This window comes from Myxine glutinosa, chromosome 3, assembly GCF_964187855.1.
Source record: "Myxine glutinosa chromosome 3, kmMyxGlut1.1, whole genome shotgun sequence".
Taxonomy (NCBI): Eukaryota; Metazoa; Chordata; class Myxini; order Myxiniformes; family Myxinidae; genus Myxine; species Myxine glutinosa.
Genome location: NC_136263.1, coordinates 13,103,260 through 13,122,216, shown reverse-complemented (window position 1 = coordinate 13,122,216; position 18,957 = coordinate 13,103,260). Strand labels below are relative to the sequence as shown.

The following is an 18,957-nucleotide window of genomic DNA, read 5'->3' as shown; positions in this document are numbered from 1 at the left end:
TTATCATATTTATATGGTAAATTTTTACTTAAACTAAACGCAAGTTTATTCATTAATAAATACAATGTTTCAAAGCACAAAAGACAAATTTCAATCAATCTCTACTTCGGTGAAAGATATAGAAAAATATGTCAAAGATGTTAAATTGAACAAAGATAAATATGGAAATTTTTGGGTAAAACCAGTTATGGAAAATAACATGAGCCCCTCTATTTCATTTAAAGGAAGAGCTCTAACTATACCTGGAAAGACATCCATTAAAGTAAATCTAACAAAAGTTTCTCCTCTACTCCTGGCAATTTATTCAAAGCTTGAAAAAGTGATTGACCACGATACTTTGAAAAAGAATGATAAGACCATCAACAATACTCGTGGAGAAATTTGTATTTACTTTAATAATCCAAAGGGTGTAGATCTAAGTAAAATGAATGATGTTAATATTTCTGGTGAAATGTCATTTCGTTCTATGATAGTTAGAGATTATTTAAAGATAACTTTTGATATTAAAAATGTAGAGATTGAATCCGTTAATGAAAGAAAGTATATTGGTATAGATGGAAAGGTTTTTTCTGCTAATTAAATATGAGTCATTACAGCAGTGAAGATTTTACTATTTCATTGAACTCGGACGATAGTGATGATAGTATTTCATTGAACTCAGATGATAGTTATGATGCTAATAGTTTGTGCTCAAATGATAGTTATGAGAGTAGTTTTATTGATGATTCCGATTACTATATAGAGTTTAGTGATGAAGAAATATGAAGTTTCTCACTATATAAATAACATGAAATCTGGTTATTGTTCCGCCTGTGATAAACAGTACAATCGATATGATATTCATATCAGGACCATTAAACATGCTATCAATACATCTGATAAGAGTAAAAATATGATAAGATGTGAACCTTGTAATAAGCTAATTAGAGTACTTGATAAAAGGAAACATAAACAAACAAAGCACCATTTAGATAATGTTCTTAACGGTTATAAAGAAGAAGAGATGAAACATTGTGATCTTTGTGATAAGGATATGAAGAAGACTAGTTATAGATATCACATCCTAACCAAGAATCATATGAATAAGTTGCCCCAAATTTAATTGAGTTTCCTGACTCTTGTTTTCAATTTTTTCATGTTTTATTTTAAGTAAAAGATAACTAGTAAATAGTGAAGTTTTTTACTATATAAATATGACGAATTCTACTTACTGTGAGAGTTGTGAGCAGAACTACAAACATATCAAAAAACATTATAGAACACAAAAACATTTAAAGAGTAAAGATAATAAGTATTGTAAGATTTGTAAGACATGGGTTCTGAGAAGTGGGTATGATCAACACTTAGATACTCAAAAACATTTGAAGAATCTCAAACCAAAGGTTCTTCCAAAGGTCTATTGTGAGCGCTGTCAACACTACATCCTCAAGAAGGATTGGAAGCGTCATGAGAAGACAAAGAAACACCAAGTTCCATATTATGAGATTGAAAATTTAGATGGTGCTTTCAAAGGAAATATTAAAATTAGATTGTTCCGTTTCAAAGATCCAGTCCCCCGTTCTCTGGGAGCTGCTCTTGATCTTACAAAGTAAGGAATAGATGATCAGATTGATAAGACTATATCTGAAATGGGAAGTTGTAAATATTATTTGGGGACTAAATTGGTTCTTCGTAAAAAGGAAGATCCACCATTTAACTTTTACCTACATACAACAACTTACATGGTACTTAATAAAAATGATTATAATAGAAATAAAGAACAGGTCTTTAATGAGCTTAAATATAGTGAATATAATATTGATGATCTTATTGTCGGAAGCGGTCTCACTGTTGAAAAGGTTCTGTTTGTTGATGTTCACATTTTTAAATCTGATCCACTACAAGCAAGATCATATATTCAACTTCCTAAAATCATCAAAGATAAAAATGCTATAGTAAATATTCAGAATACTGATAACAAGTGTTTCTTGTGGTCTGTACTGGCATATCTACATCCAGCAAAAGAACATGCTGAAAGAGTAAGCAATTATATGAAATATGAAAATGAATTGAATATGAAAAATTTGAAATTTCCGATGACTCTTAATAATATTCCAAAGTTTGGAAAGTTAAATAATATTTCTATAAATGTCTATGGGTTGACTGAAAAGAATAAAGTGCAGATTTTACAAATCTCAGATGATGAGAAAGAAAAACATGTTGATCTCTTGTATTTCCGATCTGGTGAAATTGAACATTATGCTTATATCAAGAACTTTTCAAGATTAATTAAATCACAAGTCTATTCTAGAAAATGTAAAGTTTATCCATGTCGTCGGTGTTTGAATACATTTCATTCACAGGAGAGATTGGATACTCATAAACAATATTGTTCAAATGAGAAAGCAACAGTCATTACACTTCCAAAGCCTGGTTCTAAAATTTCATTCAAAGATCAAAATAAAACAATTAAACATCCTTTTGTGATATATGCTGATTTTGAGAGTATCTTGGAGAAAATAGCAACAGCGGCTCCAGATCCAAAAGAATCATACACAAATAAGTATCAAAAACATACTCCTTGCGGATTTTGTTATTATATCAAATCATCCGTTGGTGATGAATATTACAAGTTAGAGGAGTATAGAGGCTCAAATGCCCCAGAGGAGTTTGTGAAACGACTAGAAAAAGACTGTGTTCGATTAACCACGATAATGAGAGAAACCAATAAACCAATGTCCTTAACAAGTAAAGAAAAAAGAGAATTTAGAAAAAACAATGTCTGTCATATTTGTGAGGAGAAAATTGGTGAAAGCCTAAAGGTTAGAGATCATTGGCATCTCACTGGTAAATATAGAGGTCCGGCTCATCAAAGTTGTAATATTAATTATAAACTCCCCTCGTTCATTCCTGTCTTTCTTCATAACAACGCTCATTATGATACACACTTGTTTATTAAAGAGTTGTCAAAGACTCCTGGGAGTATCAGTGCTATTCCAAGTACAGATCAAAAATACATCTCCTTTGCAAAAATCATTCCAACAAGACCAACTACAAGAATTCGATTCTTGGATACATATAAATTCATGGCTAGTCCTCTTGCTAACCTAGTTAAAAATTTGAAAAAATTTCCATGTTTGGAGAGTAATTATGAGGATACGGAACTCCTAACACAAAAGGGAATTTACCCGTACGACTATATGGATTCATTTAAAAGATTTGGTGAAAAGAAACTTCCTTCAAAAGAAGATTTTTATAATATTCTAAATAATAGCAATGTTTCAGATGATGATTATGTACATGCTCAAAATGTTTGGAAAAAATATAATATCAATAATATGGGTGATTATCATGATCTCTATCTCAAGACTGATGTCCTTCTTCTAGCAGATGTATTCGAAGCATTTAGATCTGTGTGTCTTTCTGGATATGGCTTGGACCCTGCTCATTATTTCACAGCACCGGGTCTTGCTTGGAGTGCTATGCTAAAAATGACTAAACAAGATTTGGATTTGATAACTGATGTTGATATGCTCCTGATGATAGAGAGAGCAAAGAGAGGGGGAATTTCACAAGTCTGCTCATCAAGATATTCAAAAGCAAATAACAAATATCTTCCAGATTATGATCCAAAGAAAGATAGTTCCTATCTCATGTATTATGACGCCAACAACCTCTATGGGTGGGCAATGTCCCAAGCACAACCTTATGGAGGATTGAAATGGGAGAGTGATCATGAGGGTGTTCTAGAAAAGATTTTGAGTTCAACACAAAAAGAGTTGGATGAAAGGAAAGAAGGGTATTTCCTGGAGGTTGATCTAAAGTATCCAAAAGAACTCTTTGAGAAACATAAAGATCTTCCTTTCGGGTGTGAGAAAGAATTAACAAACCCAGAGTGGTTGAGTGAATATCAGAAATCATTTGATAAGGAATCAAGAACAGAAAAACTTTTAACAACATTCTTTGATAAGAAGAACTATGTACTACATCAGAGAAATCTTTTACAATTTGTGAAACATGGTCTAATTGTTGAGAAAGTTCATCGGGTCCTGAAATTCAAACAGAGTTATTGGTTAATGAAATATATTGATTTTAACACTCGAAAGAGAACGCTTGGAAAGACTGACTTTGAGAAAGATTTTTATAAGTTGATGAATAACGCAGTGTTTGGGAAGACTATGGAAAATGTTAGAAAGAGACAAAATATCAAGTTGACAACTTCCTGGGAACAAACTTCCAAACTAATCAACAGACCGAGCTTTGAGCGTGTTGAAATCTTTACAGAAAACTTTTGTGCTGTTCATATGATGAAAGAAGAAATTGAGATGGATAAACCGATTTATATTGGTACTACTGTTCTCGATCTATCAAAACTACTGATGTATGAATATTATTATGAGAATTTGAAAACAAAGTATGATGATAACGTCATGTTGATGTATATGGATACGGACAGCTTCATTCTGAGTATCAAGACAGATGACGTCTATGATGATATGAAAGCTGATTCTGTAATTTATGATACAAGCAACTATGATCAAAAGAGTGAATTGTTCTCGAATCAAAATAAAAAGGTGATTGGAATGTTCAAGGATGAGCTTGGTGGAAATATTCTGAGTGAGTTCATAGCATTGAGAGCAAAGGCCTATGCGTATAAATATAGAGTTGGGAATGTGGAGAAGTGTGATCAGAAGCTCAAAGGGATTAAGAAAAATGTAATTAAAGAAAGTATCAATTTTGGTCATTATTATCAATGTTTGATGAGTGGGGAGGAACAGTATAGAAAGGTAAAAGGGATTAGGAGTTATAGGCATGAATTATATTCAGAAGAGATAAATAAACTAGCACTGGGGGCATATGATGATAAACGATATATTTTAGATGGTGGTGTTATGTGTGTACCTTTTGGTTATATATAAATGGATAAAGAGTGGAGGTGTAATCAACCTTGGTATATAAATGGTAAACATAATGAGTGTGAGAAATACCAGATCCGAGAGGTTGAGAGGGTCAGAAGGTCCTCAAGACGGATAAATGTATTCATTTGTTAAGTGGGGTAATGGAGGGCGGGAAGAAAAATATATTAGAGTGGAGTGAGAACTTTGATGGTTATCAACCGGATAATAAATATTATAATTTTAAAATGGTATGTGGATCGGGAGGAGGACAGACCAGGTCCCTCCGTGAAACATATCATTTTATAAACGCACAGAGAAAGGTACTTCATGCAAAGTTTATCAATATCCTAGATGGGGATGAGTTCCATAAGAGAATGGAGTTGTTTAAAAAATTAGAAAATGAGCAAATATTCATAGGATCAATGAGGAATTTTGAATGTCGCGTGGTCCTTGGAGGTTAAGTAAGGACTCCCCCATTCACTTACATGTAAAAGGAGAAAGGGGTGTCGTGGTAATCAGGGGAAAAATGGGCAGTTTGGGAAAAAGTCCCATCTAAATACATGGGTGTCCTGGAAGCCCCATTATCTCCCTACTCATGTAAGACCTATCTCTCACCTCCCATTTCACCCACTTGACTCATTCAATAGCAATTTGTAAAACACCCAACATATTTAAGAACACTTTGTGGTCTTTCTGTCTTCTACCGACTCCTCTCCGGCCTTGCTCCCCCAGCTCTCTCTGGGCTGTGTCCCCCAAATATTCCTACAGGTCGCACAAGATCTGCTTGCAACTGGTCCAAGAGCTAGGGTACCTTTTGTGCAGCGTCTCAGGCGAAAAGGTTTGATCAACTTTTCTAAACCAAAATTTAATGCAGATTCCAAAAATCAATTTCTCATATGCCGCAAATGTTTCCGTTTGGGTGAAAAATGCGTTTTTTTGTTATTTTTCTATATTTTGGCGAAATCTGAAAATTATGCTTTAATTCTAGATATCAATTTTACTCTCTGGTATATGGTCATGTGAGGTATAAAAATAAAGCTACTGACCTGGAGAGCACTCAAGAACACAAATAATTTGAAATTAAAATATAGTTGCCATGGTAACAGCCATTTGAGTGGCTCTGAAGTCCAAAAATATCAATTTCACACTGTAATACATTGTACATTTTAATGTGGAATCAGAGGCCAAATGGTTTTTAAATCATTTCTAAATCATAATTTTATGTAGAATCTGAATATCAATGTCTTACAAGCTAGACATGAAGCCTTTTGGGTGAAAATCACATTTTTGTTGGTTATGCGTATTACACAGAAAACTGAAATTGGGTGTTAATTCTAAATACCATTTTATCATCATTTATATTCGCATGTGAGGTATCAACATGAAAGTATTTATCTGCAGGCCACCCAAAGATAACATTAATTTTATATTGAGAAAAATATTGCTGTGGTAACCATTATTTGATTTATAAGAGATCTAAAATATGTTTTGTAAACTGTGGTACTGGTATCCTCATATTAGATAATCCACATTTTTGACAAATATGTTCATTATTTTACTAGATCTTGAGTGACACAATCTTGTTACAGGTTTAACAATATTTCTTTCATTGTCTGTTTCAGATATAACTTCCTAAGATAGCAGCCATCAACTGAAGACAAAATGGCAACTAGAGCAACCATATCTACAGCAGTGTCTGTGATGTGCATTCTGCATGTTGGACGGCCTACTAAGGATGTCATCAAACCTTTTGACACAAACACTTGGCAAAAGGTGATGTCTGCCAAAGAATCAAGAATGGCAATGCCAACTTGTAGCTCCAAATATTCAACAATCTGTGTTCAACTACCAGCTGATTTTTCCGACAACTTGGGGTACCACAGTTCTTGTTATAAAAACTTCACTGCAATCCCCAAATATAAAGAAAGTGCAGTCCAATCCAAAGCAACAGAAGAGATAACCTTATCCCATGTAACACTGCGATCCCAAGTGAACCATCCTGAAACCACAACGTCAGGAGTATTTGAGGCTACCTGTATAATTTGTAATCGGGACCGAAAATATGTCAATCGAAAGTAAGAAAGATTAGGAAGTTGTGAAACTACGGATGCTGAGGATGCAGTCAAAAATGCAGCCATGCTCCTGCAGGACACCAGTTTTCTGGCGAAGATTGGACACATACATTTTGCGGCAAAGGAGGTTAAGTATCACCATTCATGTCGAAAAATGTACATTAACAGAGCAAATAGGTCACTCCCAAAACCTGAACCAACCCAATATCGTGTTTCAAGGGATATTCATGTCAGGGCATTTGAAATTATTTCTGATTATATTGAAGAAAATGTTATTGGCAACAATAGGGCAGAACTCATTGTTTCAGTTCATGGTCGATATAAGTCAATTGTGGATGAATTTGGAGGTGATAGTGCAAATGACAGAGCCAATCAACTTGCAGTTAAGTTGATTCAACATTTTGACCCTAGGTTGTTGTTACGACAATCTGCCAAAAAAACAGGGAAATGTCCTATATCGCAGTACGATGGACAAGGATCAAGCTATGGCACGTGCCTTGCAGTATGCCAGCTCTTTAGAGTGGAAAGTGATTGAGGCAGCACTACATCTCAGAACCTCCATTTTTAAGATTCAAGAACAATGCAAAGATTTGCCAAGTCCACTAACACCAGAAGCCCCAGCTGAAGGGCAGGTAAATGTTCCTGACGCATTGCTACAATTTTACAGGGTACTGTATACTGGTTCTGAAAATATTGCCACAACATCAAGTGTGGAACGCTATGTACAGTCTGCTTCTCAAGATGCTATATTTGCAACTACTAGGGGTCAAGTGAAACCAGCTAAGCACCTATGCCTAGGATTGGGACTAAAGAGCATGACTGGGAGCAGAAAAGTAATAGAAATGATGAATCACTTTGAATTATATGAATTATATGAATGGAATCCAGAGGACAGTGATTGGGTCATGGAAAATGGAAAATATTCTATGAAGTGGTTTGAAGGACAACAGGTGCCTGATGACATTTGCCAACACATGGATAATGATTCACCAGATGATGAAATGAACAAGCATTCTGAGTATTGCGCTCCAATACATGTCCCCTACTGGCAGTCTGTCATCCGGAAAACCATTGGGGAAATTACCAAGGTTATTTATCCAGAGGTTCTGAATCATTCCCAATCACTAATTACCTCAGGACGGGCTCACCTATGATTCGCACTCGGGACTTCGATTTATACACCTTGCAGACAGGTCAGCAGAAGCACGAGAAAATAAGTTGTTGATAAAGAACCTTTAGAGTCGCTAAATATCAGTAATTTATTATATTTTCCGGTTCACGATCAATGATCGATGTGTATACATATGTTGCACGGTTTGGCTCCGCCCCTCCCGAAAGCGCGCGCTGTGTCGCGCTTTTGATGTTCGCAGACGAGGCTGAGGGCGCGCGGTGCGGCTTGAGGAGAACTCGAGAATAAACAAGATATCCATTTAAAAATTTTTTTTTTCGTTTAATTAACGATATCTGCCAAACCACGTGCCCTATCGCAAATTCCAAAAGGACATTTTAGTAGACTGACATGCTGAACAGATCTGTGAAGTTTCCCCTTGATTGGATCAAAAATGAGGGAGGAGCTAGGTTTTTAATGTTCATGCTTAAAAATGTCATAACTCTGAAACCATGTGACAAATGACGTCATTCTCGCTGACTTTTTTGTTCGTCATGGGTATGCGATTCTGCCTGCAAAGTTTGGCCTCGATCTGTTCAGCCGTTGCAGAGAAAAAGGGGTTTTTGTGTTTTCACGAAAATCAATATGGCGGCCGAACCACGTGACCTGTGACGTCATAATTACCATTAAAATATTCTACAGACCGAGTCCCCCCTACGGTGAAAATTTGATCTCAATCGGTCCTATTATTGCAGAGAAAATCTTTTTTAAAGGAAATTAAAACTTTAAATGGCACTGAATCAAGGATCATCAGAAATATCCGAATTACCAAAGTTCAAAGTGCCATAACTTTGTCAAAAATGATCGAAACGTCGTGAAGTTCGAAATTCATCTGTAACTTATCATGGGGAAACCATGTACCAAGTTTGAAATCATTAGCATTAAGCGTTCAGAAAAAACGTCCGGAAAACTGTTCTTTGCGTGACAGACTGACGGACGGAGGGACGGCGTGCAAACCGGTGTACACCGGGAGGAGACTAATAACATAGAAGATTACTGTTCTTCTTCTGATGAGTCAGACAGTGAATTGGAGTAGGCAATACTCACATCATACATGTAGTATTCTGGGTGTGATAGAAACAATTGGCAACTGAGATGTATTCCTTATCAGTGCATAATTTATTAGTGGAGTAAAACTGTTTGTGTAAATGTACTCAGTTCAGAGACAGAAGAATTGCCTCTGTTGCCCACATATGTTATCTCAACTTATTAAGACATTCATGTTAGAATCTAGTTAAGGTTGAAGGTTTCTGGAAGATTTTTGTTTATGTTGTGCATATCTTGCACTCTTATTTGGTGTCAGATCTGCCATGATCTGCCACGATCTTTCTTGGGAAAACCACATTTCCAAGCTGGCCTCCAAAGCCAGTCGCCGACTGGGCATCCTCCGTCGTGCGAAGTCTTTCCTCGGCACACCTGAGCTCCTCACCACATACAAGGCTTTCATCCGCAGCTCAATGGAATACTGTTCTCCCCTATGGGCTGGTGCTCCTGCCTCACACCTGGCTCGGCTTCACGCTGTTGAATCCAAAGCTTTCAAAATCATTGGAATCTCCCGCGATGAAGCTATCTCTGAGGGCCTTTCACTTACTCACCGCAGGCAGGTAGGTGGTCTTTCTGTCTTCTACCGACTCCTCTCCGGCCTTGCTCCCCCAGCTCTCTCTGTGCTCTGTCCCCCAAATATTCCTACAGGTCGCACAAGATCTGCCAGCAACCCTCTGATGGTTAAACTGCCGAAATCTCGGCTCTCTGCTCACCTTCACTCTTTCATTCCTCTTTTCTCCCGCCTCTGGAACAAACTCCCACACTCCCTTCAATCCCACTCCTCCCTCCAGGTCTTCAAAACAGCTGTTCACCACCATCTCTTATCTTCCCCCATCCAAAACCTTGATCTTTTCTACCCCCACTAATTCACCCCAGATCCACTTTGTTTGAAATTCCAACTTCTTTCCTGGAAGTCCTGGCAGTGTCCATATGTTTATACCTCTCCCACACCCCGCCCCCCTTCACATGCCTCCCCCCCAAAGCCCTCTCCCTCCCACAGATCTCTCGATGTCTCCATGTCTCTCGGTCCCTGCTCTCAAATGTTATGTTTGTGTCCTTCCCCCTCTCTCCCCATCTTGTCTACCGCTCCCGATGTTATTTGTTTTATGTGTCTGTTTGTCTTTCTGTGTGATTAATGTTCGCTCTTTCACGAGCCTCGATCTTGTATACAAAAAAAAAGAAAAAAAGAAAAAAAAAAAGATGCATTTAAGACAAGGTGTTTCAGACTTTTAGTTAATGTTTACATATGTAGTATATTTATGACACTACTGTTAGTATTTTGTGGTTTGGTGAGAGTGGTAGTAATAAGCATAACTTAGCATATTGTAGCTGATAGAGTAAATAATTATATGAACAGTAGATATTAGAGGGTGACAGGTATTATAGACAAATAGACCAGATACAATTGGTGATGGGATAACTACATCAATAATTATTGTTGTATTACTTTACCTTTTTTATGCATCTGATTGAGGAGGATGTCATTATGAGAACAGTTGTCAGAGAGGTCTAATGAAAAATATGTCGATGGAAGCTTACTATTATTTCTTGTGTAATGATCTGCACTTTGTTAATAATGAATCCCATTACCATGGCAACCAATCACATGCAATATATTTCATAACAACATATTAATGGTTTCTAGGGTGGTCGATATATATGATGATAGTCTCATTAGTAGGTGCTAGTCGTCAACCTTTTAAAGCAATCAGCTGAGGATTAGTGTTGTTTACCATAGCAACTATACTTCACTCTAAAAATACTGTTATCCTTGAAAAATACATGTATATACACTGTAGGTAAATACTTTCATGTTGATACCTCACATGCGAATATAAAATGATGATAAAATGGTATTTAGAATTAACACCCAATTTCAGAGTTTTCTGTGTAATATGCATAACCAACAAAAATGTGATTTTCACCCAAAAGGCTTCATGTCTAGCTTGTAAGACATTGATATTCATATTCTACATAAAATTATGATTTAGAAATGATTTAAAAACCATTTGGCCTCTGATTCCACATTAAAATGTACAATGTATTACAGCGTGAAATTGATATTTTTGGACTTCAGAGCCACTCAAATGGCTGTTACCATGGCAAGTATATTTTAATTTCATATTATTTGTGTTCTTGAGTGATCTCCAGGTCAGTAGCTTTATTTTGATACCTCACATGACCATATACCAGAGAGGAAAATTGATATCTAGAATTAAAGCATAATTTTCAGATTTCGCCAAAATATAGAAAAATAACAACAAAAAAAACGCATTTTCACCCAAACCCCAACATTTGCGGCACATGAAAAATGGATTTTTGGAATCTGCATTACATTTTGGTTTAGAAAAGTTGATCAAACCTTTTGGCCTCAGACGCTGCACAAAAGGTACCCTAGCTCTTGGACCAAACCCTCTTATGGTTAAACTGCCAAAATCAAGACTCTCTGCTAATCTTCACTCCTTCATTCCTCTTTCCTCCTGCCTCTGGAACAAACTCCCTCATCCCTCACTCTCTTCAATCCCACTCCTCCCTCCAGGTCTTTAAAACACCTGTTCACCACCATCTCTTATCTTCCCCCAGCCAAAACCTTGATGTTTTCTACCCCCACTAATTTCACCCCAGATCCACTTTTTTGAAATACCAACTTCTTTCCTGGAAGTCCTTGCAGTCAGTGTCCTTGTGTTTTATACTTCTCCAACCCCCCCCCCCCCCCTTCCCACGCCTCCTCTCGCCAAACCCTCTCCCTCCCACAGATCTCCCGATGTCCCTTCTCTCAAATGTTGTGTTTGTGTGCTTCCCCTTTTCTCCCCATATTGTCTACCGCTCCCCTTATTATATACTTTGTGTGTCTGTTTGATTTTTTTTGTGTGATAAATGTTAGCTCTTTCACAAGCCTCAATTCTGTATACAAAAATAGAAAAAAACAAAGAAAAAGAAAAAACAAACAAAAAAAAAAGATCTGAAAGCACTGAAATATGTGTGTAATTCAGTGGAATGTCACTCCATAACGTCACTCAGTAACAATAACTGTTACAGAGTGACATAATTTAATTAATCACAATTCATTAGGATATTTAAGCCTCATTCAAAAAGTGCTGACGAGGAGGGGAGTGTCGTTGAAGCTGAAGGGAAAGGTGTATGCTGCATGTGTGAGAAGTGTTATGATTAATGGGAGCGAGACATGGGTAATGAACGTAGAGCAGTAACGAAGGCTGGAAAGGGTGGAAAGGCGAATGGTTCGGTGGAAGTGCGGAGTATCGTTGAGAGAGAGGTAGACAAATGATGAATTGCGAAAGATGATGGGAATAGAGCCTGTGATTGATGTTGTGAAGAGAAACAGTTTGAGATGGTTTGGTCATGTGTTGAGGAAGGATGAAATTGACTGGTTGAGAAGAGTGATGGAAATGAATGTGGAAGGAAGTCGAGGACGGGGAAGACCGAGAAAGACTTGGCTAAAGATGGTCGAAGAAGAAATGCGGGCAAGGGGGTTAACAAGGGGATATGCAGAAAATAGGGCAAAATGGAGAAGATTGTCATGGGGAGCAAGCAAGGGCAAGCAAGCAAGAGCAAGGGGAGCAAGGCTAACCCCCGCTCTTGCAGGGAAAATGGCCTGAAAATGCCTGTTGTTGTTGTTGTATTCAAAAAGTACATTAATTTAGTAGGCTTTTCCCCCCCCCCTTTTTTTAAAGGCCATTTTCCCTGCTGGAGCAGGGGTTAGCCTTGCGGGCCCCATGACAATCATCATGGTTTCCTTTTTGAGGCAATGTTTTTATGGCCGGATGCCCTTCCTGACGCCAACCCTTTAGTCGCCTCTTACGACAGGCAGGGATACGGTGTACCTATTCTAAACCGGGGCACACACCGGCATTGATGAACTTTATTTGCAAATAAAGTTTCAGTGGATATAGCCTCTCTTTTTAAGAAACAATTCAAAAATATGCATTTTTTCCGTTACGGAGTGGCGAGTTATAGAGGTGAAATGCTTGAGGTCACTGAAACGCAATAAAATAAGCTAAACAAAATTAAATGCTGGAATTGTTTTTCTAATGTTTTACCTTTACATCCCATGTGTTTCATCTTGTTTTGTTTTTTTCAATTTATTGTGTATTTTTCTTTTCCTTGAACTTTATCACAATTATATGCATTAATTAAGGGATTAAAAACATGCAAATTAAATATGCAAATTTTAATAACCAAATGATATGGAATTATCTAAATCCATGCATATCATGAACATGCATATGAAACTTTTATATTTGATTTGACACGAGCTTCGTTATTCTAAATTTGTTATGATTTGATCAATTTTAAATTTTGTGGGTTATGTCCTGTTTTGCTTGGAACTGTCCATGAGGCCAATGTTTTTGCTTTCTCATTATCATTCACTGAAGATATCGAGTGCCTCCAGAAATGCTACACCTTATAAATGTTGATTATTCGAATATAAAATGTGTCAAGTACAGTGCAAGGGTAGTTATTTAAATAAAAAGGAGATGAGAAATGACTTTATGTGATCTTTGTCTGGATTTCTAAATTTATTTTGTATAGGGGATTGAACACTTTTGATATTGGAATCAATTCAGGAAGAATATAGTAAACAGGAAGCTTAATGACGTCATCACTAAGGAGCTTTTTAAAGGCAATTCAATGGTGAAATGGATTTTGTGGCTTTGTAGGATTGATTGCCACCTTTTAATTACAAAAGTGTATCGAAAATTTCTTTTCATGGGAATGGAGGAATCAAATGAGGAATATAACATGGCTCGAGCGACTTGCGAATTGCCCATATGGAGTTTGTATTAGCATTGCACCATGAGGATCGTTTGTGACAGTTATTTTGGACTGAACGTGAAACACAAAACAAAATTCAACAATATGATTACAAAATGTAGAAGTTTCTGCTCTACTGCGTTAGAAAGACAAAATGCACAATCAAGTAATGAAAAGTTTGTGAATTTCCCAGTAATATGGGAAGAGGCAGCCATTCTTGTTGATGATTGAATGTAAAATGTGATACGACTTGCGCGTATTGGTCCACAATGAGTTAGAATACATACAAGTAGCGAAAAGGCATGCAATGACCTAAGACAACTAGAGAGTTAATGGAACACGTTACCCACGCAGTATTCAAGCATATACTTCAATTTAAGTAGAATGTTGATTTTAACCCTTAGATGCAGGCGTCAAAAATCCTACATAAACGCAGCCATTGGGCCTCGGAGGCCCAACACGGATGTATTCGTGTAGTTGTTTTTTTATTTTTTATAGATTTTTTTTCTTTCATATCCTTTTTCAATCCAAGTCGATGCTCATGGATGTGTATTTGCTCAGAAAATGTGAATCATTGATCCTATTATTTGGAAGAATCCCATACAAGTAATGAATCTTTTTCTTTTTTTTTTTGCAATTGTTTTTTGTTCTTGGTTTTTCAACTTTTTTTTTCTCTAAAAAGTTGAGGCTCATGGAGGAGTATTTGCTCAAAAATATGATTCACTGATCCTGACCACAACTGTCAAATATCCGACACCAATGCAGCCATAGGACCTCGGAGGCCCCACGATTGTATTCGTGTAAAGTTTTTATATATTTTATTTTTTATAGATTTCTTTTAATAAATACTGATAGAGTATTTGTAACCAGGTTATCGGAGCATATAATGAGGCTCATATCAAGAAAATAATGATATAACATAGTAGTACAAAAACATTTATGCCTGGTCTCTAAGCCGCTGGCCTGCATTCGTGTTATGAGTAAAAAATGAAGATTTTCCCACTAACCTGAATTAAATTTTCATATTTTTGTCACTGAATTATTTGTAACCAAGTTATAGGAGCATATAATGGGGCTCATATCAAGAAAATAATGATATAACATAGTAGTACAACAACATTTATGCAGGGCCTCAAAGGCCCCAGGCCTGCATTCGTGTCGGATTTTCTTGTTATAAGTTTAGAATGAAGATTTCCCACGAGCCTGAATGATTTTATTATTATTAATGTCACTGAATGTTGTCTAACAACATGAAAGACGGAGAAAATGAGGCTCAATCCAATTTTTTTTTTGAACAACATAGTTTTTGGGAAAAAAACAAACGTTGTGGGCCTCCGAGGCCCAATCCCTGCATCCAAGGGTTAAATATCGTTGAAGCAAATTCCGGAGGTTTAGCCTGACTGAAGCAGTCTTGTAGACCACCGATATTCTACATGTCTAGGTACAGCAGGACACTGACATTCGCAGGGGATGCGCTCCTGGAAAATTCCATGAATGTCGAATCCGCGAATATCAGGGGATTATTTAAATGGAAAAAAGCGGGATAGGTTCCTGGCGGTTCACGATTCCAAAGGGATTTTTATTTATTTATTATGAAAACGAATGCACATGCTTACAGTTTCATTGTTAATGCTTGCAAGTGAAAGATAAAATACAACAGAAAGCCTGGTGTTAGCTTAACGGTTAAGGCGGCTGGCTTAAGATCATTGGGTCTAGAGCTTAAGCCCCCTGTTGTGCTGTTGAATTAACACCAGGTGGGTCGACTCAGCCTGTCATCCTTCTGAGGTCGGCAAAATGGGTACCAGCTTACTGGTAACAGGGGCATTGCATCAGCGGCAAAGCAGTGCCCCCAGAATATGATGCAGCCAAGCAGCCACAGGCTACATACAAAAAAACAAACAAACAGCAGGACTTTTTCCAGGACTTTACAGCAGGACCTTGTAATACCGTTGACCAAGTGATACCACCCTTTTCTGTCGGTGGCCACATCTTCCCAAATATCACAGTCAAGATGTCAAGCTTTCAAATTGCTTTTCCACTTGTCTGAACCACAAAGGTTGACTGCCAGGCAAATACCTGCCTTCATTTAGTTGACAGTGTAAATTATTCTTCAGAATTTGATCGTCAGACCCCTGGACACATGTTTTGTCTGTCTTAGCCTAACTTTGATGAACTTTGCTTCAGTCGCAGTCATGTTTGCACTAGCCCATACCTTGGTGTTTAGCAATTTGTCCTGCCCTCAGATGTGAAGAATTTTGCAGAAGGTACACATGGAACCCATCAAGCCATGCAATTTGCTTGTAAAACAGGAACAAGATCGCTGCCCCATACAATAATGTGTTAAAGACTATGGCCGAGTGGTTGGTAGACCAATATTTCCAGATTCAATCATGTAATCTGTCAAAATCACAGCAAGTCCTTTTTGGCGCAATGGACTATTTGGTAGTCGAGACTGCAATTGCAACAATTTACTGTACCACCGTCAATTAAATGTCGTGCATCAATAATCTTCGGTGGGTCATGCTCTACCTGGAGCCAACTGGAACGGCACTTCCATCTTAGCTCGGCTGAAAACCAGGCCGAAAACATTTGCAGAATCAGCAAAGTGGTCGGTAATACAGCGCTGTAGATCTGCTTCTGTATGAGCAAGCTGAGGATATCATTAGCATATAACAACTCTGATGAGATCCATTTTCACCTTATTTTTGGGCTGTAATCATAACACATTGTTGCCATCAATACGGAGTTGTATATAGACTTCCACACATACTGTGGTCCTTGGTTGTGTCTGTTAGCGCTGCAGCATTAAAGGACAGATTGAAGAGAGTCTGTGCCATAAACGCCAATGTTTAGCGCCATCAGATATCCTAAGTGGCTCAGAAACAGCTAAATCAGCCACATTTGTTCCTTGCATTCCTTTACCAACAACTCGCATACAAGCTAGGATGGTACCTCGAAAAGGGTAGGAGCTAGGAGTAGGAATACAAGCTGGGACGGTACCTCCAAAAAGCTATGGGCTAGGAGTAGGAATACAAGCTAGGAAGGTACCTCCAAAAAGCTAGGGGCTAGGAGAAGGAATACAAGCTAGGAACGTACCTCCAAAAAGCTAGGGGCTAGGAGTAGGAATACAAGCTGGGACGGTACCTCCAAAAAGCTCGGGGCGAGGACAAGGAATACAAGCTAGGAACGTACCTCCAAAAAGCTAGGGGCTAGGAGTAGCAATACAAGCTGGGACGGTACCTCCAAAAGGCTAGGGGCTAGGAGTAGGAATACAAGCTAGGACGGTACCTCGAAAAAGCTAGGGGCTAGGAGTAGGAATACAAGCTGGGACGGTACCTCCAAAAGGCTAGGGGCTAGGAGTAGGAATACAAGCTCGGACGGTACCTCGAAAAAGCTAGGGGCTAGTAGTAGGAATACAAGCTGGGACGGTACCTCCAAAAGGCTAGGGGCTAGGAGTAGGAATACAAGCTCGGACGGTACCTCCAAAAGGCAAGGAGCTAGGAATAGGAATACAAGCTGGGACGGTACCTCCAAAAGACAAGGAACTAGGAATAGGAATACAAGCTGGGACGGTACCTCCAAAAGGCTAGGGGCTAGGAGTAGGAATACAAGCTGGGACGGTACCTCTAAAAAGTTATGGGCTAGGAGTAGGAATACAAGCTAGGACGGTACCTCAGAGCAATGTTGCAAATTTCAAAAAGGGCCACAGGCAATGGGGAAGGAAATTAAAAAAAACACTCTCTCTTTCCATCTTTGTGACTAATGCATACAAAAATATACATTCACACGAAATATTTTCAAACACCATTACTATCAGAAAAGGATGTTTTCCATTAAATTAAAATCAACAAATAATCAAAGGACTCCAATTTCCAACAGTTCATCTGAAATATTTAGTCACAATAATAATGATTGGAGTTATTTAGAATAAACAAAAATACATGGTGCCTTACCCGAAGAAAAGTTGGGAAGCCATTTCCATAGCAACCGATAGCGACATAGTCAGGCCAGGGCCGTGGTTGTTGAACCATGCTTTCGTACAAAGTTGCCTCCTTGCGCTAAAAGAAGAATGCACATCAATGTATTGAAACCCATTAAAAAGCCTAAATTATTTATCACTCACCTGCATCCAAACCAGCTAAAGGCCCTGGATTTGCAACAGCAAAATAAGGACTGAAATTTTGTATATTACTAAAATGCATCAAACAACGAGAAAGGCACTCGGTGGAGAGCATACCTTTGCCAGGCTGAACAGTTGAGGTTTTGTATCCATTGATAGGCCGCATCTGAATCACAACCAAAATCAAATCTGCCTGTTCTTGTCACAATACCAATTCATTCACCAAGTTTTGTGCGAATCCGTCCATAACTTTTCAAGATATCGTGTTACATGTCGTTTTTGTCTCTATCACTCAATGGTGAAGAATCACTTTTAAAATTCTCAGATCCGGAATTAGGAGATTAAACGTATCCAAAATTTCGCCGAAATGGAAGCAATTCATCCCGGTCACACAACCAGCCTTTCCACCAAGTGTAGTCCGAATCCCTGCACAACTTTTAGAGATATCATGCTATATTTAGTTTTTGGCACTATTACTCAATGGTAAAGAGTCCGTCCTTTTAAAAGATTTCATTTCCGGATCCAGATCTTCGCCAAAATCTCATCAATTCATCCTCGTCACACACCCAACCTGCCCACCAAATTTTGTCTGAACCCATTTTTTTTTTTTTTTTTTTTGTATACAAATTTGGTGAAGAATCACTTCAGCTATGGGCTAGGAGTAGGAATACAAGCTAGGACGGTACCTCAGAGCAATGTTGCAAATTTTAAAAAGGGCCACAGGCAATGGGGAAGGAAATTAAAAAAAACACTCTCTCTTTCCATCTTTGTGACTAATGCATACAAAAATATACATTCACACGAAATATTTTCAAACACCATTACTATCAGAAATTTTGCAAATTTTTTTTGTATACAAGATCGAGGCTCGTGAAAGAGCGAACATTAATCACACAGAAAGAC

At 37.8% G+C, this 18,957-nt stretch overlaps 1 protein-coding gene across 1 annotated transcript in view; it reads right to left on the bottom strand.

Annotated features, from left to right (window-relative positions):
- LOC137423806 (dedicator of cytokinesis protein 1) overlaps positions 1 to 18,957 on the bottom strand; it is a 968,048-nt gene that overhangs the window by 250,173 nt on the left and 698,918 nt on the right. The window contains exon 40 of the mRNA XM_078773719.1: positions 17,888 to 17,992. Coding sequence (XP_078629845.1) covers positions 17,888 to 17,992 — 105 coding nt within the window. The remainder of the gene's footprint in view (positions 1 to 17,887; positions 17,993 to 18,957) is intronic.